At 42.3% G+C, this 19,555-nt stretch overlaps 1 protein-coding gene across 4 annotated transcripts in view; it reads left to right on the top strand.

Moving 5' to 3' along the window:
- The window catches only part of MFSD10 (major facilitator superfamily domain containing 10), a 34,525-nt gene that overhangs the window by 10,588 nt on the left and 4,382 nt on the right, over window positions 1–19,555 (top strand). For all 4 annotated transcript variants that reach the window (XM_069977346.1, XM_069977348.1, XM_069977347.1 and 1 more), the window contains exons 5-12: window positions 2,124–2,282; window positions 3,660–3,848; window positions 4,674–4,782; window positions 7,826–7,937; window positions 11,803–11,911; window positions 13,328–13,418; window positions 16,547–16,594; window positions 19,149–19,238. In XM_069977346.1, coding sequence (XP_069833447.1) covers window positions 2,124–2,282; window positions 3,660–3,848; window positions 4,674–4,782; window positions 7,826–7,937; window positions 11,803–11,911; window positions 13,328–13,418; window positions 16,547–16,594; window positions 19,149–19,238 — 907 coding nt within the window. The remainder of the gene's footprint in view (window positions 1–2,123; window positions 2,283–3,659; window positions 3,849–4,673; window positions 4,783–7,825; window positions 7,938–11,802; window positions 11,912–13,327; window positions 13,419–16,546; window positions 16,595–19,148; window positions 19,239–19,555) is intronic.

Raw genomic sequence — 19,555 nt, 5'->3', positions numbered from 1 at the left:
GCTATCTTTTCCATGGAGGCAGCTGAATCCCCAGCATTCCTCATGGCCTTGTTACATTCACTGCTAATATCGGAATGTTTTTCACCAGTGATTTATGTCAGTAGTGTACATGTTTTATGCTTCCAACATATACATTACACCCATATGTTTTGCTAGGTCATAGGAAAGTAGAAAACCATATTATACAATTATTTAATGTATTGTGATTCAGGGCTGAAATGTTGTTCAGATTTCAAACACTGAAAGATCTTCCATGCACTTAGCATATATATATATATATATATATATATATATATATATATATATATTTATATATAGTAGGTGGACAGACAATAAGAACATTTATTTTGATTTATACATATATATTTAATAACCCAAGCATAACATTCACAATTACATTTTATTCTGAACAATAATACAAAAGCCCTTAAAGAGGTACTTCGGGCTGGGGGCTTTTTTGTCTATGGATCCTGCCCTTGCCACTAACTGGTTGAGCGAACTTGAAACGTCACGTCTCAAGCCCCTTCAGAGACCAGGAAGTGTCCGGGCAGCGCAGACCGGGAGCGGCGCGATCCGGGGCACAGCGCTGGAACCGGGGAGGTAAGGGGACGTCATTGCCCTCATCCACCTCCTCCCCGGCCATAGACAAAAAAGCCCCCAGCCCGGAGGACCCCTTTAAATGTTATCAACCCAGGTGCTCAAGCTGTTTACCATCACAATTTTCCCAGCTCTGAAGTCTGCCTCTTACGCTTCGACAAACATTTTTACACAAGTCTCTATGGGTATTAATTTCTTGAAATTCATCTCTTATGTAATTTTTAAAATCACCAGCACTTTTTGGTTTTCGACTATAAACTTTGTCCTTGAGTAGTCCCCAAAAGAAAAAATCCATTGGAGTCAAGTCTGGTGAACGTGCCGGCAAATAAATTGGGCTTCTTCAGCCAATCTATTTATTAGGAAATGTTTCATCAAAATACTTGATGCCCTAGGCAGAGAAGGCAGATGGCGCCCCCCCCCCAAAAAAAAATTAAAATAAAAATTATAAATCTGCATAAAAAAAGACATACACACATTTAATACAGGATGAAGATAAATTAGCATTATTAATATAAATAGTGTATAGCCCCACACAGTATAGCCCGCACACAGTGTATAGCCCCTTGTGTTAGCCTTACATATATAAAGTTAGTTTAGCCTTCCAGACAACAGTCTCTGCTTCTGTAGTGAGTGGCCATGCATTTAATATAATACATGGACACTCACTGTGCAGGGGAAGTATTGGTGGGCGGATCAGAGTAGCCTGAAAAAAAAAATTGAAAAAGATGAAAATTGCGCCCCCTGTCATTCATCACAAGATGGCGCCCTAGGACATCGTCTACCCTTTGTCCCAGCCCTGAGTGGGGGTCCAACCTCTAGGACCTTGTGGCAATTAGCACAGTGAATGAGCTTACTGGTCACTTACTGGTACTGTAGCTGGAACATGTTGCAATACCAGGAATAGCTGCTGCTATATACTATATACCCCATAAATGTCCATATATTAACATATATAGGAATTTATGGGGTATATATTATGAGATTTGTTGTTCCTTCACACAGCCAGTGTAAGATGATAAACTTTTAGCTGTCTGTAGTCACCAGTAGGTGGAGCTCATTGCTTACATATTTGTTATTGAAGTAAATGTGAACTGTATAATTCCCTATGCGGTGAGCTCCTGACAGTGGCAGCTCATTATTACTTGTGAGTTGTGAACCAGTTCCACCGAGAATACATAAATGCTTTGCAGAGCCAAACGCTCATTTGTATGGTGATTGAGTAGAGGAAGACTAATGTTCAGCCAAGAGCTACAGCATAATGGGTTTTCCAGGCAAATGTAAAATTTCATGTTATGCTTCTCTATGTGGTAATGCAATATATGAGTCCATCCTTACCCCCGACCCTCACTGCTCTTGCTATCAGACACCGGTCTCCGCCCAGCATCCCCCCCCCTGCTTTGCTCCTATCCTGCTGGCTTCTGATGATGCCCCACTCCCCCCGCTCAGCCCCCATACCATGAAGCTCAAAGCTATCACCCCCCACTGGACAGTTTTATGATAATATTAACAATAATATTTTCTGTCAGGTTGGATTAATTGTATCCTATGCCTTATGGGCCATCTCAAGAAGCTTTGGTGTTTTCCTTATTTCACGCATCATTGGAGGATTAAGCAAAGGAAATGTCAGTCTGTGCACAGCTATTATAGCTGACCTACCCTCCCTTAAAAACCGCAGTAAGGGCATGGTAAGTATACTGCATGGGGGGTATAGGGGTGGCTGGACACTATCTGGTCCTGTCCAGACTTAGCTAAATGTGATTCTGTACCAGCACCTTGCAGCCCCTGAACCACAAGAACCACATTGTAGAGGTACTCACACCGTTCACGATTTGGGGGTCTGCCTGTCTCCTGTTGCCGGCATTTAGAAGTCGGGGGTTCAGGGGCAGCAAGGTGCCGGTACAGAGTCGCTTTAAAGGAAATGTGTCATCAGAAAATGACCTATTGTTTAATTTTTCATTTTACTATCTATATTATAAAATACAGTGGTGCCTTGGATTACGAGCATAATTCGTTCTGGGACCGTGCTTGTAATCCAAATCCACTCTTAAACCAAAGCAAATGTTCCCATAAGAAATCATAGAAATGCAGACAATTGGTTCCACCCCCACCCCCCAAAATAATTATTTATTATTATGAATAACATGTAAAACAAAGGAAACAAACATTCAGAGACAGCAGAATATGTGATATTATAAGTTACTGTACAGTAATGGCGAGGATGGGAAACACAAGGGCTGAAAGAGACTGCAGGGAGTATGAAGGAGTGAACAGGGCAGATGTGAGCACAGTATAGCAGCGCTCTCTGTCTAGGGAGAGAGGGGTTACAGCTATGAAGAGATTACCTCCACAGTCCTGTCCCCTGATGTAAGCCCCAGCCTGAAGTGGATCTGTTATGATTTGGAAGGTGAGGGAGACTTCCTGGGTCAGAGTACAGGGCTGTAGACCCCGCTATGCAGACCATTCCCCTCCTCCACTCGCGCTCCCACCCAGTACAGGGAGCCCTTAAACCAAAGCAATGCTCTTAAACCAAGTCACAATTTTGAAAAACTGTGAGCTCTTAAACCAAAACGCTCTTAAACCAAGGTACCACTGTAATCCTAAAATCCCCCAGTTTCCACACTGGCCACTAAACCTATTTTTCAGAGCTCAGATTCCCCCTTCCTGTGGAATACTCCCATTCTACTGGATATGGTCTGTTCTGGACTATTGTACCTATGTCTGTACGGCTTCCTGTTAAGCACATCTCTAAATGCTTTTAAAGCAGCACAGGCAAGATGGCAGCCCCCATAATAATGAATAAAAAATAAAATAAAATACAAATTACAATCAGAAATAGAAACATATAAGAAAAAGAGAACACCTTTTAGTATCTGACTCTAATTAAAAAAAAAAAAAAAACTAGGTGACACATTCACTTTAAGGGGATTGGTATACGGGTAGCTTTCACATCAGGCCCTTCTGCCATACAAGAAAACATCAGAATTGTAAATGGCACATACCTTCTGACCTGAAAACTAACCCCATGTGATTTTATGAGAAATCTGATGTTTTACTCTTCATAGGCGATGATTGGTGTGGCCTTTTCCTTAGGCTTTACCTTTGGACCGATGGTCGGAGCTTACTTTGCAATGAACGCAATAAGTGGAGAGCTCTTCTATGTACGGCCGGCACTCCTCGCTCTCCTCCTCGCTGTTATCGATCTGGTATTCATCTTTCTACTCCTTCCAGAGACCCTTCCCAAAAAGAACAGGGTAAGGCATGGCCACCCGGAAAAGGGTTGACTGGTTGAGAAAGAAAAAAATTATTCTTTTAAATACCCTCATGGTAAATCTCAGTTAATAGGGGGGGGGGGGGTGTATGTTTAGTATCTCCTGCTATGGAGGACCTAGAACATCTACACCTACTTGGATGGTCCACTCTGTTTGTCTATAGTGTAAGGCTCTCTTGTCCTTGCACGGCCGCAGTGCTGCACACACCAGTAATAGATTGGCTCTTTGCCGTATGACATGAGGCGTGCAGGTTATGCCGCAGGAATGTGGGTGTTGCGGCTGCTGCATTTTTCTCAGACAGGGAAGAAACTCCATTCCTGATTAATCTGTGAATTGGAAGCTTTCGCTTAGCTGCAGGAATGTCATGGCACCTATGTGGGCTGCGGAGCTGGAAGATAACGTCATTGTCCCTGTAGATGTAATGGGGTTTCCAGCCTTATGGAGATAAATCATAGTCTTTGTATTGGTGAAAGCATGTTCTTTGTGTATTAATTCTTCACTGTGATCAAGATTCAGGTTTGCTGTAAGTAAATGAAAAAATACTTTTCAATTGTATAAATAATTTTGCTATTCCTGTTCTGATCACTGATATCTAATTTGGGGCTATCAGACTGTTGCAAAAACTACAACTCCCAGCATGCTGGTCTGGAAAGCCATAGGTTGGAGTTTCTATGCTTCTATTTATTGACAGATTTTTTTTTTCAGCCTTAGATCATCATTTTAACTCTCCATTTGTGCAGGAGCTATGGGCCTATCTTAGGTTACTTTTTTCACTTATACCTTACCTCTTCTGTTTCTATTTTCTAGGTTCCATCCATGATGGTTGGTTTTCAAGGGGCTACAGACCTCCTTAGCCCTGTGTCCTTATTCAACTTCTCTTCTGTTACAAGAAGAAAGGATTGTCCTTCTAAGGAAAGTATGTAAAAAATAAATAAATAAAATAATATATATATATATATATATATATATATATATATATATATATACATATATATATACAGAGATATATATATATATATATATATACATACAAACATATACACACATATACATATATACAGTGGTGCCTTGAATTAAAAGCATAGTTCGTTTTGGGACCGTGCTTGTAATCCAAATCCACTCTTAAACCAAAGCAAAATTTCCCATAAGAAATCACTGATATGCAGAAAATTGGTTCCACACCCCAAAAATAATGATTTTATATTCTGAATAACATGTAAAACAAATGAAACAAACATTTATGAGCAGCTGAATATGTGATATTATAAGTTACTGTAGAGTATAGCAATCAGCATGTGGAGTATAATGTATAGTAAGGGCATAAACCTGAAACACAGCAGCAGTTTGTAGATACAGGATGGAACTGCAGATCCCTATAATGTAGTGGCGTAGTACAACAGGCTAGAATAGAGAAGCAGGGCTGCTGTCAGAGGTCTGTGTGGTCACATGGCAGCAATGGGGAAGGGGGGTGTGCTCAGCATGGACCAATCAGGAGAGAGGGGTTAGGGGAGAGAGGGGTTACAGCTATGGAGAGATTACCTCCACAGTCCTGTCCCCTGATGTAAGCCCCAGCCTGGATCTGCAGAAAGTGGATCTGCTATGATTTGGAAGGTGAGAGAGACTTCCTGGGTCAGAGTACAGTGCTGTAGACCCCGCTATGCAGACCATGCCCCTCCCCCACTCCTCCCACCCAGTACAGGGAGCTCTTAAATCAAAGCAATGCTCCTAAACTAAGTCACAATTTTGAAAAACTGTGAGCTCTTAAACCAAAACGACAAGCGATTATTGTTTACCTATCCCCCTGTCCGTGATGCGGCAGAAGGCATTTTTCATGACGTCACAACTCGGGAGAAAATGCCCATTCTTGCTGATGGACTGGCTGCTCAGCCAATCAGTGACTGCAGCGGCATCCCGTCCCAGTCACTGACTGGCTGAGTGGCAGTCCATTAGCCGGGCTGGGCTGTGACGTCAGCTTTGCTGGAGATCCTGGAGCCTGGCGGGGGTCCCAGAGAGGCGTGGGGCATCGGGAGTGGTGAGTTGATATAGTTTATGTTTCTCCCGTGCCCTGCAATTTAACGTTTTTTTTCTCAAGGCCGGACTTCTCCATCAATTATCATTACAAAAATGAAAGTTCTGTAAAAGAATATTTAGCCGTGTTTTTCTAATCCGGGATAACTCCTTTAGGCTATGTTTACACTATGTATTTTTTCTGACAAGAACATCCGCTGTTGCCGAAACAATGGCTGTTATTGTCAGAAAAAATAACATAATTGAAATCATTTAAAAAAACGTCCGTTTTCCAAATGTCAGAAGCTTTGATCGGTCATGAGGGCGTTATGAAGGGGCAGCAATATACAATAATATAACACAGTATACACCACAAATGCATACCTATAGAGGCAGGGGCAGTTTGAGGGAGAGTTCAGAATATGTGCCCCCTTCAAAATGGTGACATTGTAACCAGTTAACTGCTTTAACTAAAGCAAACCACAACTCCCAGCAAGCTCTGATGTGCAACAGCAGCTGGTGGGTCAAATGATTAATAACTATTATTATTAATATTATCACCCCCTATTGTTATCTGGCAAATGCAAGGTTTCCACAGTTCCATAAATCAGATACTATATGACAGGGCAGAAGAGCATGTCACCTTGTGCTGTAATGCCTGTGGTTACCAGCAGGGGGTGCACTCATGGTATTCATTAGTGAATATTTTCTACAAATGGTTCAGTCACATACAAAAAGCCTTTTAATATATAACTAACATCAATACAACTGTAACTGTAATGACAAGATATAGTGCAATGATGTATATTGATTTATTATCACTATAGGCTACCATCATGCTGAACTATCTTGTCTATAGCAACCATTGGTTGAACTAAAAGTCTCAGAATGCCCAAATAAATACCCCTATCCATCACCTTATTCCATGTTAAACATCAGCATCTGTATTGGACATGAACCACTGGTTCTAGTGGAGGTAATAAGCTCATGTGTGTGTGTGTATATGTATATATATATATATATATATATATATATATATACCGTGTTTCCCCGAAAGTAAGACCCTGTCTTACATTAATTTTACTCCCAAAAGTCCCACCCTGCCTTACTTTCGGGGGAGGCCTTACATTGGGAAATTCCTCTACTGTTTTTCCTCCTAGTCATTCCCCTTCCTTTTTTCTGTCATTCCTCCTCATTCCCCCTGTACTTCTCATGCTTCCTCTCGCTCCTCCATATTCCTCTCCTGTATACATCCCCATTCATTTCCCCCTTATTCCTCTTTGATCCTTTGGATTTCTCATGCTTCCTCCCACTCCTCCTTATTCCTTTCCTATCCTTCTTCTTATTCATTCCCCTCCATTTCCCCTGTTCCTTCTCATTCCACAGACACACATACACACCTTACCTTTCTTCTGTCTCAACGCGATTCCTCTGCGGTACCGGGCTGACGAGGTGACGTTCGGCCAATCAGCTGCGAGCCGGCTGACTGGCCAATCGCAGCTCGAGCTGACTGGCCAATCGCAGCTCGAGCAGCAGGATGCGCCGCAGGCCATTTACTGAAGGCGGAATACGGGCGGCTCCTGGATGGAGCGAGGTACCGTAGCAGTTCCTGTACTTTCCCCAGGGACCCCACCCATATGCGGCCTTACATTCCCCCCTCCCAGCTACCCTGCTCTACAATCGGGGGGTGCCCTACATTGGCGGACCCCCCCGAAACCCTCACCCTGCCTTACTTTCGGGGGGGTCCTACTTTCGGGGAAACACGGTATATATATATATATATATATATATATATATATATATATATACACCCTAGTTTCTGTATACACCCTGCACCAGTAATATTATTTCTAGTAAATCCTCTTGGTGAAGATACTATATGGACCCTTTGATCTCCTCGACCACATACACTGATTCCACAGTCTCTGATACACAGTCTCTTCTATATGTAGGTTTGCAGAATCTCCGTGTCCTGGGCCTGGTCTATTTCTTGTACCTTTTCCTGTTTTCGGGCCTTGAGTATACCATCAGCTTCCTGACCCACCAGCGTTTCCAGTTCAGCAGGTAATCCATATTCTACTAGCTAGACTTATTTATATCCTGAGTTATGAAACAGGAAGCTCAGGATGAACATGGTAGAGAATGCACCAATGTGTGTAAATGTGTAATATGAACAAAAAATGGAAATATATAATAAGATAAATGGGAGGACTGCCGCCTCCTACAATGCAATCATTGAACCGAATTTTCATACTTTTTTCTACATTTTTAGCAGAAATTATTAGTTATTTAGATTGCAGTAATTTTCCTTTTTATACAGGATAGTTGTGTGCGCCATGTATATTGATCGGCAAACACTAATGCATCATGAATGTATTATCAGTCTGCCATACAGGGGATCCTAGTAATGGTTTCCTGTAGTTACTCAGGCTAAGTACCTGATGGCCATCACCCAGCTGAAGGAAATCACACAGCAGCAGTCAGCTATAATAGAGTATTGGGCCATACTTTCTCAGAATAATGATGGTATCCATGGGGCATTTACCCCAAGTCCTCTATTATTTAGGGTACCCATTCACATTAGACTAAAGTTGATGAAAACTCTTGCTATTAACCATCAAGAACATTTATCACATGAAATTTAACAACATATAATACAAATACACATGAACACTTAGAGATAGAGTCGCTGCCAGACTCCTTTGGCAGCTGCTTATCTCTTTGAGAACAAAAGGATTGGGCAGGAGAGATTCTCTGTTGGGGAGTATCTGGAGGTCCCCCATACCCATTAGATGGTCGACTAATCCTGCTGAAATAAGCTGGTTTGGCCAGGGCTGTAAATATAAGGGGTCTCTCCTCCCCAAATGAGGAGGCCAGTATTATAAAGTTTATTTTATTTTAAAGGGGTTATGCATCGCTACAAAAAAATGGCCCTTTTTCCCCCTCTCTTGTCTCCAGTTCAGGTGTGGTTTGCAATTAAGCTCTATTTACTTCAACGGAACTGAGTTCCAAACCCCACCCAATCTGGAGACAAGAGAGGGGGAAAGTGGCCATGTTTTTGTAGTGCTGGATAACCCCTTTAAATTGACAATGACTACACACCAATAAAGCATTGGCATATTAGTCCCATAGTCCAGAGATTCGGACCCCTACACCTCACCCCAGCTGTATGCAACTCACTAGAATCTGATATTGTCATTGATTCATGACGACAAAAATGAGAGTGAATGGGTGATCTGTATATGGTTCCTTTTTCATTACATAATGGCGAAGCTTCACTATACAGCGGCCCCTTCTCCCTCCATGTCCAGTGCTCCCTGCAGCAGACAAGCTGTAATATTCCTGGAATGTCACCCCGAGCGCTGCTCGTCTGGATTCGGATGAATTTGCTGCCCTGTTTTGTGCACCATTAGCAGAATCGGGTCTGCTGTCAGCTTATTCCTGAAATTCCATTATAAGTGAATGGGGTGGGATTATGTGTCACATAATGAGTTAAGGACGCTGCACCATCCACATTGGCTCATAGGCTTAACCCTTAACCCATTACTATTAACCGTTCCATCTCCGCTGGTCTTGTTTAAAAAGTTCTCAGTAGGGCGGGAGAGTTTGGATATCATTGTATACTACTATTATACACAAAAGAACATTACATGGCCACATAGATTACCGGACACGTAGCCAGGGTGAGGAGAAGCAGGATCAAGAAATGTGAAGTCGGCTACCATGGTGGTTAGCACTTACGTTGATGTACTTATCACTTACCCACAGCTTGGAATGCGTTCCTAATTTTCTTTTCTTTGCTATTGAAATACTGAGAATCAGCTTTACTAAGCAACATGAATTCTGCCAAATACTCTATACAAGTTCTGACAATGTTACATAGGTCTTGGGGAAAAGATACATATAATATTTTTCATAGAGCAGTCTGTGATTGCAATATGCTAACAAATTATTCTCTAGTATTTTAGTCAAGTGCCAAAAGAGGCGTGGCCAGACAGTTCCGGGCTCTGATTTCCCTGGGCCACGCCTCTTTGGCACTTCACATTACAATCACAGAAAGCTGAATGAAAGGAAATATGTGTATGTGTAATAGGTTCTTAAGACTTAAAGTGTCACTATCATTTAATTTTTTGGGAGAAATCAATAGTACAAATGATTTTAAGAAACTTTGTAATTGGGTTTATTAGCAAAAAAAATGCATTTTTATAATGAAAAAGCAGTTTGAAGCTCTCTCCCCTGTCTTCATTGTTCTCTTATGGAGGGGTTGAGGGAGATGAGGCACCAAAACAGGACAACAAAGAGTTAATTTACAGCTACATCACCGGCTATCTCCTCTGACAGTCAGCACTGACCTCTCTGACCTCTGAATACTGGCTTTCACACAGTTCCGGCTGAGTAATCCTTTGTTCTCTGCTGGCGACTAATCTCCCTCCTCCCCTCTCCATAGGTTACACAGGGCCCGACTGTGTAAAAGAGTCGAGATGTCCTGATAATGAGCAGTGGATGAGAGAAAGGAGGAGGGGGGAGGGGCCTTGGGAAAGTCTTTTTGAATGCAGATAATGGCATATTTGCCTAATAAACCCATTTACAAAGTTTCCTAAAATCGCCTGGACTATTGATTTCTGCAAAAAAAAAATAAAAATATTTAAACGACAGTGACACTTTAAAGTAGCGTATACTCAATACTCAAGAAATTTTGTGAACTGCTTCTTTAAGGTTTTAAGTTTGCACTTCACACTCTGTAAGAGACTGGCCGTTCCGTGACCCAGGCCGGGTCACGGAACGGCCGGTCTCTGCACAGATCATCCCGGCCGGTACTGCAGGATGATCTTTATGGCCGTAGTATTATAGAACACTCCACAGCACACAATGAAGCAAGCGGCCGGAGCCGCTCGCTTTATTGTGTGAACTGACAGAGCTTTCTGCAGCCGCAATTCACTGAATTGTGGCTGCAGAAAACTGACATGTTAGTTATTTGCGGGTCCGATCCCGGCCGGAGCGTATACAATGTGTAAAACCCTCCGGCCGGGATCCCATAGCAGATAGGGCAGTGTTCACAGGTACCGTATTTTTATGTAGTGTGAACATAGCCTCAGACTGTTAGTATTAGTAAATCTGGGCCTACATATTTGGATGCAGACTTTCCTGACATTGCTAAGTCCCATCATCCATGACAAGAAGAGTGTTTTTCCTAGATTTAGCTTTTTTTTGCACTTTCCCCATTCACAATTTAGGCTATGTTTACACAGAGTAAAAAAAAAATCTGAAAAATACAGCCGTAGTTTTCATTTAAAACAACGGACGTCGTTTTCGGTCACCGCAGTGAACACAGTTTTCAATGCAACAATGGCCGCAGTGTCCACACACAGCGTGCACTATGGCCGTTGTTGATTCGGCCATAGAAAAAAATTTAACTTGTCTGTTTTCTAAGGCCGCAGTTCGGCGAACAGCAGCTGTAGTTAACCCTCTGTGTACACAATGTATGGTTGTGCTGCCAGCCCTACATTGCATAGAGGGCTATGGCTAATTGGAGGCACACCCAAAGGTGCCCGCAATCCAAATAGAAATAAAATATTGTTCCTGAGGCTGATATGGCATGTAAAACAGCGGCTATTGTGTTACAGCGTGTGAACATAGCCTCAAAGTATACCTGTTGTTACAAAAAACTTGACATGTTAGAGAGACATGTCCAAAGTTTTTATCGGTTCGGTCATTTACATCGATTGAGAGAAAGATCCGGGAGAGGATGGTGCGATTGGGGAGAGGCCCGGGTCAGGATACAAACATGTGGCTTTGGGTGGAGATTTTTGGCTGTCCGGGGAACATCTGGAAATGATCAGACAGAGGATAAACACTATGGATGGCTCTGTAAATGTTCCCGGCTGTGCAGCCAGCCCCATAACCTGCACTGTTTGATTCTCTCTGGCAGCATGCAGCAGGGGAAGATGTTTTTCTTCATCGGAATTACCATGGCTGTGATCCAGGGTGGATACGCTCGAAGAATCAAACCAGGAAATGAAGTGAAAGCTGTCAAGCGGGTAACTATACGCTGATGTCATGCAGCGAGGGTGACGATGCCAGTATCCACCCGGTGCTATAACAACCTGTAGTTCAGCACATGGGGTGATGGGAGAAAAGAACTTTGGTTAGTGACTACACATCACCTGGTATCCCAAGATTTAAAGGGGTTATCGAGGTTTTGAAAAATATCGTCCGCTTTCTTCCAGAAACAGCGCCACCCCTGTTCTTAGGTTGTGTATTGTAATTTGGCTCCATTCACTTAAGTGGAACTGAGCTGTATTCCTCACACACAGTGAGGACAAGAGTAGTGCTGTTTTTGGAAGAAAGCGGCCATGTTTGAACCCTAAATAACTACTTTAAGCTTTTGCAGGAAATGAAAGTTCGATCATATATAGCGTTATACATTAAAGTTTTAGGTTTCTGAACACTCACTGTAAACTGAGATATTATGAGCTATATGATGAGGCCCTCACAAGGTAGAGCTGCTTTACCGGTCCTCATGGCAGCATGCTTCTCCCAAAAAATTTAAAGGAGGAGGACTTTTTTTTTTCAAAAGAGCTGGGGAAGAGGTGGCTGAACATAACAACATGCACTTACCTCCCCACCTCCAGCGCTGGAGTCCTCCACTCCGGTTCCTGTTCCCCCGGCCACTTCCTGGTCTGAGCAGGTACCCGGATCACGACCCGCCGGAACCCACTGGAGCCGGGGAGGTTGGTGCACGTTGTTATGTTCAGCCACCTCCTCCCCAGCTCTTTTGAAAAAAAAAAAAAAAAAAAGTTCGACTTCTCCTTTAAAAACATGATGAAAGCTGATTTCTCCTTCCAGAGTCACTATTTTGTTAGGGGAATCAAAAGACAAGTGACTGCAATGTTTCCACTAATTGACAGGGACTACTAATCATGCTGTACAGTGTGAGGACCTTATCAAACAGCTCCATATAGCTCAGCTTCCTGTAACCCTTTGGATGTGATTTTAGGATTCCAACCTTAAAATCTGTACTTATTGGCACCAGAGGTGATGACAGGTATCATAAGTCCTCGTCCACAAGTTCCAAGTGATATGGATACATAATGTGGCACCTATAGAAATCTATAGGTGCATACTGTACCTCTTTATACCTTATTATGTAATAGCATTTTTTTCGGGGCGATAATATGTTCGGTAGTATAATTGCCATATGGAGGCCCCATATAGCTGCACATGGATTGCTGATGGCATGTTAGGCCTTCCCGAGGTCTTATGTCTATTATAGTGAGTGATACATCTGGATGTAGATCTGGTCATGTCACCCTCCTGTCTCTGTATCTGTCACTATGTAGCAACCCTATACTGGTTATTACCTAATGGTGTAGGCAAACGCAAACTGGTCCAGCATTGAATCCATGCAATACCTTATTAATATCCTTTCTCACTATACGCCGTCTCCTCTGCAGGCCATTCTTCTTCTCATTCCAGCATTTCTGCTGATAGGATGGGCAAACGGCCTGACCATGCTGGGCTGCGGACTTCTCCTCTATTCTTTTGGTAAGTTCTTTTTATGTTGTCCCTTCTCTGCTGTATGGTTTTATATAGAGTATACAGGCATGCAGGATATAACTCCTTCTGTTAGAGATCACAAACATATAGGAAATACCATTACTGGTACATAGTAACATGAGTACATGAGCCGGACTATGTCATGACAGCTTGTGTCACTGTCGTTAAAATTTTTATTGCAGAAATCAATAGTCCAGGCGATTTTAAGAAACTTTGTAATTGGCTTTATTAGCTGGAAAATGCATTTTTATCATGAAAAAGCAGTTTGAAGCTCTCCCCTGTCTTCATGATTTTCCTATGGAGAAAGTAAAGGCAGCAAAAACAGGACAACAAAGAGTTAATTTACATTCACATCGCGGGCTCTCTCCTCTGACAGGCACCATGGACCTCTCTGACCACTAATTAGGGCTCTGAATAGCTCCCCTGCTGAGCAATCCTTTGTTCTCGGCTCTCAGCTGCCCGCTAATCTCCCTCCTCCCTCCTCCCCCCTCCCCCCCCCCCCCTCTTCATAGACCAGACTGATGAAAGAGATGAAAAAACAGTCGCGATTTCCTGATTCTGAGGAGTGGACAGCAGAAAGGAGAGGAGGGGGGGACCTGGGAAAAGGCTTTTTACATGCAGATAATGGCAGATTTGGCTAATAAACTCAATTACAAAGTTTCTTAAAATCGCCTGGACTATTGATTTCTGCAAAAAAAAAATTTAACGACAGTGACACTTTAAGGCGAACATTGCACTTTGCATTTTTTTTTTAAAGCGCTGCCCAATTCCCGCCATCTTTGCCAGTTTTTTCGATATGTAATAGGGGCTGCTTGGTGCACCAGAGGAGAGTCCAGTGCCGATGGATGGCACCGCTGGAATGCGCTGTATTGCATGAATTGGTGATAGCACATCCCATAGGCATTAATATGGAGTTGGTCCCCTCCCACTACAGGTATAACAGCTTCCACTCTTCTGGGAAGACTTTTGGAGGTGTCTGTGCACATTTTTGCCCATTCATCTTGAAAAGCATTTGTGAGGCCAGGCACTTTATGGAGCTTACTGTGGACCCACAGTCATGCGGAAACAAAGCCTACAATTGTCTATAATGTCTTGAAATGCTTAAACCTTAAAGGGGTTTTCTTGTGAAAATGAATAATGTATCATGCTGCCAAGGCTATGAGGAACATAACAGAGGTGTATACTTACCCATCCTGCTCCCCCCCCCCCAGCTGATGGTTATGAGGCCGCCCAGTGGACAGGAAATGACTGCTCAGCATAGACAGAATAGATCTCTATGGTTCCTAAACACTTCCACTTCTTAGTGATCACAACTGATGGCGAAAGATCTAGCAGGGAAGAAATGTCACGCACTGGCTTGTTGCAGCGGTGTCCCCTCTTACAGTACCGGGCCAGTATCACTCAGCTCTGCAAACCATTCTGTCACAAATGTTTGTAAAGGCAAACTGGTAGGGGCTAGAGTATATACACCTGAAACCAATGGTGTTGTCTATATAGAGCAGGGGTCTCAAACTCGCGGCCCTCCAGCGAAGCTTTGGCTGTCCAGGCATGATGGGAATTGTACCTTTGCAACAGCTGGAGGGCTGCGAGTTTGAGACCCCTGATATAGAGCATTGAGTGCTAGTGCTTCCTGTGTCAGCCATGTTGGTTTCTAAGTAGAGTTTAGCCTTCACTCATTTCCGTTTAGTTATACGCTCTTTATTGGGGGTTTCTTCTTTTTGTTTATACAGCTTTTACATAGGACAGAAGTAAATCCATTTTCTCACCCGCACCCTCCGGTACAAATCACTGGCTATAGTAGATTTCCCCTGGTGTATAATTAGGTGGCTCTCCGCCTCTTGTGCTGTTAGTTGATGGTAAACAGCACTCTTATAGGTATAATGTGTCCCCGTCTGTAATAACTGATCCCGATCCGGGGCCCCGCTTAACATCGCATTTGTTCAGCTAACACAGTAACTGGGACTTGGAAACGGGCCACTCGTATACGCCCCACTCTGCTAATTTGGAACATATGACAAAGCCGTTCTCTGCGAGTCTTCCTGTGTCTTTGTGCTGGTTTTAGAGCAATAATCGTCCTGCAGTTCCCTTGAAACCATTTATTACTGCATCAAACAAACACAGAGCGGCATGATGCCCGAAAGTCTAACATGTTCTGGTTTTGCTATTTCAGGAGTGAATTTCACTTCAGCGCCAGTAGGGGGCAGTATAAGCTTTACTTGTACTAGATTATTCATGGCTGTGCTGCTCTTGAAATCTGTGAAATCTTGTAGAAGTCATTACATAGAGATTTCTATCACATACAATCTTTGTTATATCTGTATCAACCACAAGCTATATACTCATGAGAAGTAGACAGGGGTTAGTGATGCAATAAAGGGATATCATCATTGCCATAAGTATAAAAAGTATAGGTGTAAAGCTCATCAGAACTCTGGGGGGGAGATTTATCAACCAAGGTGTAAAGTGATATTGGCTCAGTTGCCCCTAGCAACCAATCAGATTCCACCTTTCATTTCCCAAAGAGTCTGTGAGGAATGAAAGGTGGAATCTGATTGGTTGCTAGGGGCAACTGAGCCAGTTTCACTTTACACCGTGTTTGATAAATCTCCCCCTTTTGTTTCTATTGCCTTTTCAGGCTTATTTTCCTAACCCTATATATAGGCCTTATACGCTGGTGCAGTGACAAATTAATCTAGTAGAGATTCCTATAGTCTTACTGCTCTTACAGTAAAGAATCCCCTTCTATGTTGGTGTAGAAGAGGATAGCTGACTGCTGGGACCCCAGCAATTTCAATAACAGGTCCCTACTGACGGAAGTCTCAGGTTTCTGCTCTTGAGATTATGGCGATCCCAGCAATTTGAAATGACCCCTTTTAAAAGGTCAGATATTTTCATATACAGTTAAACTTCTCCAAAAGACCACCTCCATTGTTTTATACAAACCATATACCATGGACGCTAACTATACTGCTATAAATCCCTATTTATATACCATAGTAGGGAATTATATTATAATATAGACCATCCCATTATATAGTGTCTATAATGTAAGTATGCTGCTTGACATATATAGATAAACTTTCTCTCTTATGTGGTTTCTCTCTTTTGTCTTCCAGCGGCAGCCATAGTGGTTCCATGTTTATCCTCATTGGTATCAACTTATGGTAAGTGGTAAACCGGCCTCATAGACGATTGTTTGAATTAGTTTTGCTGACAATAGTAAAATAAAAAAAACAAGCAGCATGAACGATTATGGGGCTTATTATATATACATCAATAAGTCACGCCCTAGGCAGACACCTACTATGCCTATCCCTTGTTTCAGCCCTGAATAGTATGCATGGTCAAGGAGGGATTGTGGGAATTTATTAAGGGCCAAAATACCATTCAGCCTAATGGTGGTTTTACACGGAACGATTTATCGTTCGAATTTGCACGATAACGATCAAATTCGAACGTTAATCGTACGTGTAAACGCAGCGAACGATCAAGCGACGAGTGAGAAATCGTTCATTTTGATCTTTCAACATGTTCTCAAATCGTCGTTGATCGTTCGCAAAAAATTCGCAGATCGTTCCGTGTAAACAGTCTTTCAACAATTTCACCTATGTGTGAGATAGGCTTAAGCGATCGCAAAACTATTTTTCCGTACGATGTATTGTTCCATCTAAACGCTGATCGTTATAAAAAAAAACACTGTTCATTCAAAATCGTTAATCGTGCGATCGGGCGAATTATCGCTCCGTGTAAAACCACCATTAGTTATCATTAGTGCGTTCGATTTGTAAGCAAAATTGAAGGATATAATGGGTTAAATGCATCCGATCTGTCATCTGTGTGTACACTGTGGGCTATTCATACCGCAATGCCAGCCAGTGCCTCATCCATCTGCTAGTGACAGGCTGCTTTGCTGCACATTTGCTCTGTGCTGCTGTATCAATCCTATTAATAGACCGTGTCTGTGATTTTTAGGATGAGATGTTGTATGGTGGCAGATCCTGATTTATAGAATATACTAATGTATAATGAAGTGCACAGAACCTAATCCTGATATATATATATATATATATATATGAGAAAGAGAAAAAAAATAGTCGCGAGTAAGTGAACACTATACAGCACTAACCAGACAATCCGCAAGCCCCTGACACCCATGTAAAGGAAATAGAGTCGTAATGAGAGGACACATGAAAAGTATAGGTGTAAGGTTACATATGTGCCACACAAAGTCCCCATGGGTGTGATCTGTGGGGACTCACTGGACCTCCATGCTCCACTCACTGAGATTTTTTAGTCTTTTACAGTCCAAAGTCTACAGGACGGTACATACCTTTATAGTCTGATTAGGGCGATGCATTGATTTTATTGGATTGGCCCTTACCCTAGTGTCTCTACCTGCTATTTCTGCATAATTCACCTTTAGGCGGCATGTTATCATTTGTTCCATCTCCCTATCAGCTATACCTATGTCTGCAGCTGTGAGCGTGATATAGAACTGACAGATTCCCTTTAAAATCTGCATTATAGCCCAGAGCTGCATTCATAATTCTGCTGATGTACAGGTTCACATCTCATGATAAAGTACCTGTTTGTTTAGAGATTTGTCCTTAGGACAATCATTGTACAGTCATGTTAACTATGAAAAAGTATCTCTGTAGTGCAGCATGAAGCACTACAGGTTTAGGGCATCAGTAAGGCGAGGACGTCTGTCAACCAGAAGCTGTCAATGAGTTTTATTAGCACCATGCGAGGCCAGTCCAGAAGTTAGATGGTTCCTGTGTGTCCCCCATATAATACTTCTATAATGTGTCAAATACTGCTATTACTCCACGTTTCGTGGAAGGGACACGAGTTATGTGTTAAAGAGGTAGTTCACAAAAAAAAATCTTTCAAATCAACTTGTGCTGAAAAGTGTTAGAGATTTGTAATTTACTTTTATTAAAAAATCTCAAGTCTTCCAGTACTTAACAGCTGCTGTATGTCCTGCAGGAAGTGGTGTATTCTTTCCCATCTGGAAAGCAGGTGAGGTTTTTTTATGGGGATTTGCTACTGCTCTGGATAGTTCCTGATATGGACAGAGGTGGCAGCAGAGAGCACTGTGTCAGAAAGGAAAGAATACACTACTTCCTGCAGGACATACAGCAACTGATAAGTACTGAAAGACTTAGGGTTTTGTTTTTGGTTTTCATGGAGATATAAGGTCAGTATATACTCTTATATTGAACTCTCTCTATGATATAGTGGGGGGACTGCGTGCACATTGCACTTTATAGATTCATTACTTGCTGCGTTTTTATGGTCCCTCTTGATATACTGTGTTCTCCTACATGTATGCCCAGTGCCATATGTCTACTGTGTTTGTAGCTTTTGCTTGTATAATTATGTAATCTTATGGTTTATCCCCTCTGCCTCCCTTGGGGTCTGTTTCTATGTACTCCCTTGTCATTGATCTCTTTTAATATTTTTTTTATTATGTGGAATTATTAAATAAAGAATTATTGATATACTATATATAATCTACATGTCCAGCATCTTTAGATTTTTTGTTTTCATTTAGTACATGCACATGTATGGACTAGATACTATTTAAAGGGTTTCTTTGTTGTGGTAATTACTTTCTAGGACTAGTTGATCTGAATTTTTTTTCTTGTGAACTACCCCTTTAATATGAAGCTTGTTGTGCCCTGTGTGACATCTTGTATCTCTTGCTTTCCCCAGGCTCAGCCAGTCAGAAGGGCACAGTGATGGGAATCCTGCGGAGTCTGGGGGCTCTGGCCAGAGCTGTGGGGCCTATCTTATCAGCAACATGTGAGTGTCCGCTCTATACTTAGCTCAGGAGGATTAGATTAGACCTGAATTGTGCTGGTGTTGGGAGAAGCATCTTCTGCGCTTCTCATGTCACTGGTGGGCTGGGTGTGTCGGCTCTGGAGAGGAGCCAGGATTAATGGAGAACATAAAACAGGAAATCATCAGTCAGCGCAAATCTGATGCGTCATAACTAAACATCAGTCCAGGAGAGTAAATCATCCGGTGTAAGAGTTAATGGTTGTTTTGACAACATCCATCTCTCACGGGAGGTCTCCACCCAGTGTGCTCCACATTCACCTCCATCATGGAGAATAATA

This window comes from Dendropsophus ebraccatus, chromosome 7 (genome assembly GCF_027789765.1).
Source record: "Dendropsophus ebraccatus isolate aDenEbr1 chromosome 7, aDenEbr1.pat, whole genome shotgun sequence".
NCBI classification, from domain to species: domain Eukaryota; kingdom Metazoa; phylum Chordata; class Amphibia; order Anura; family Hylidae; genus Dendropsophus; species Dendropsophus ebraccatus.
The sequence above is the reverse complement of the archived record's forward strand: the minus strand, read 5'-3'. Positions and strand labels throughout refer to the sequence as shown.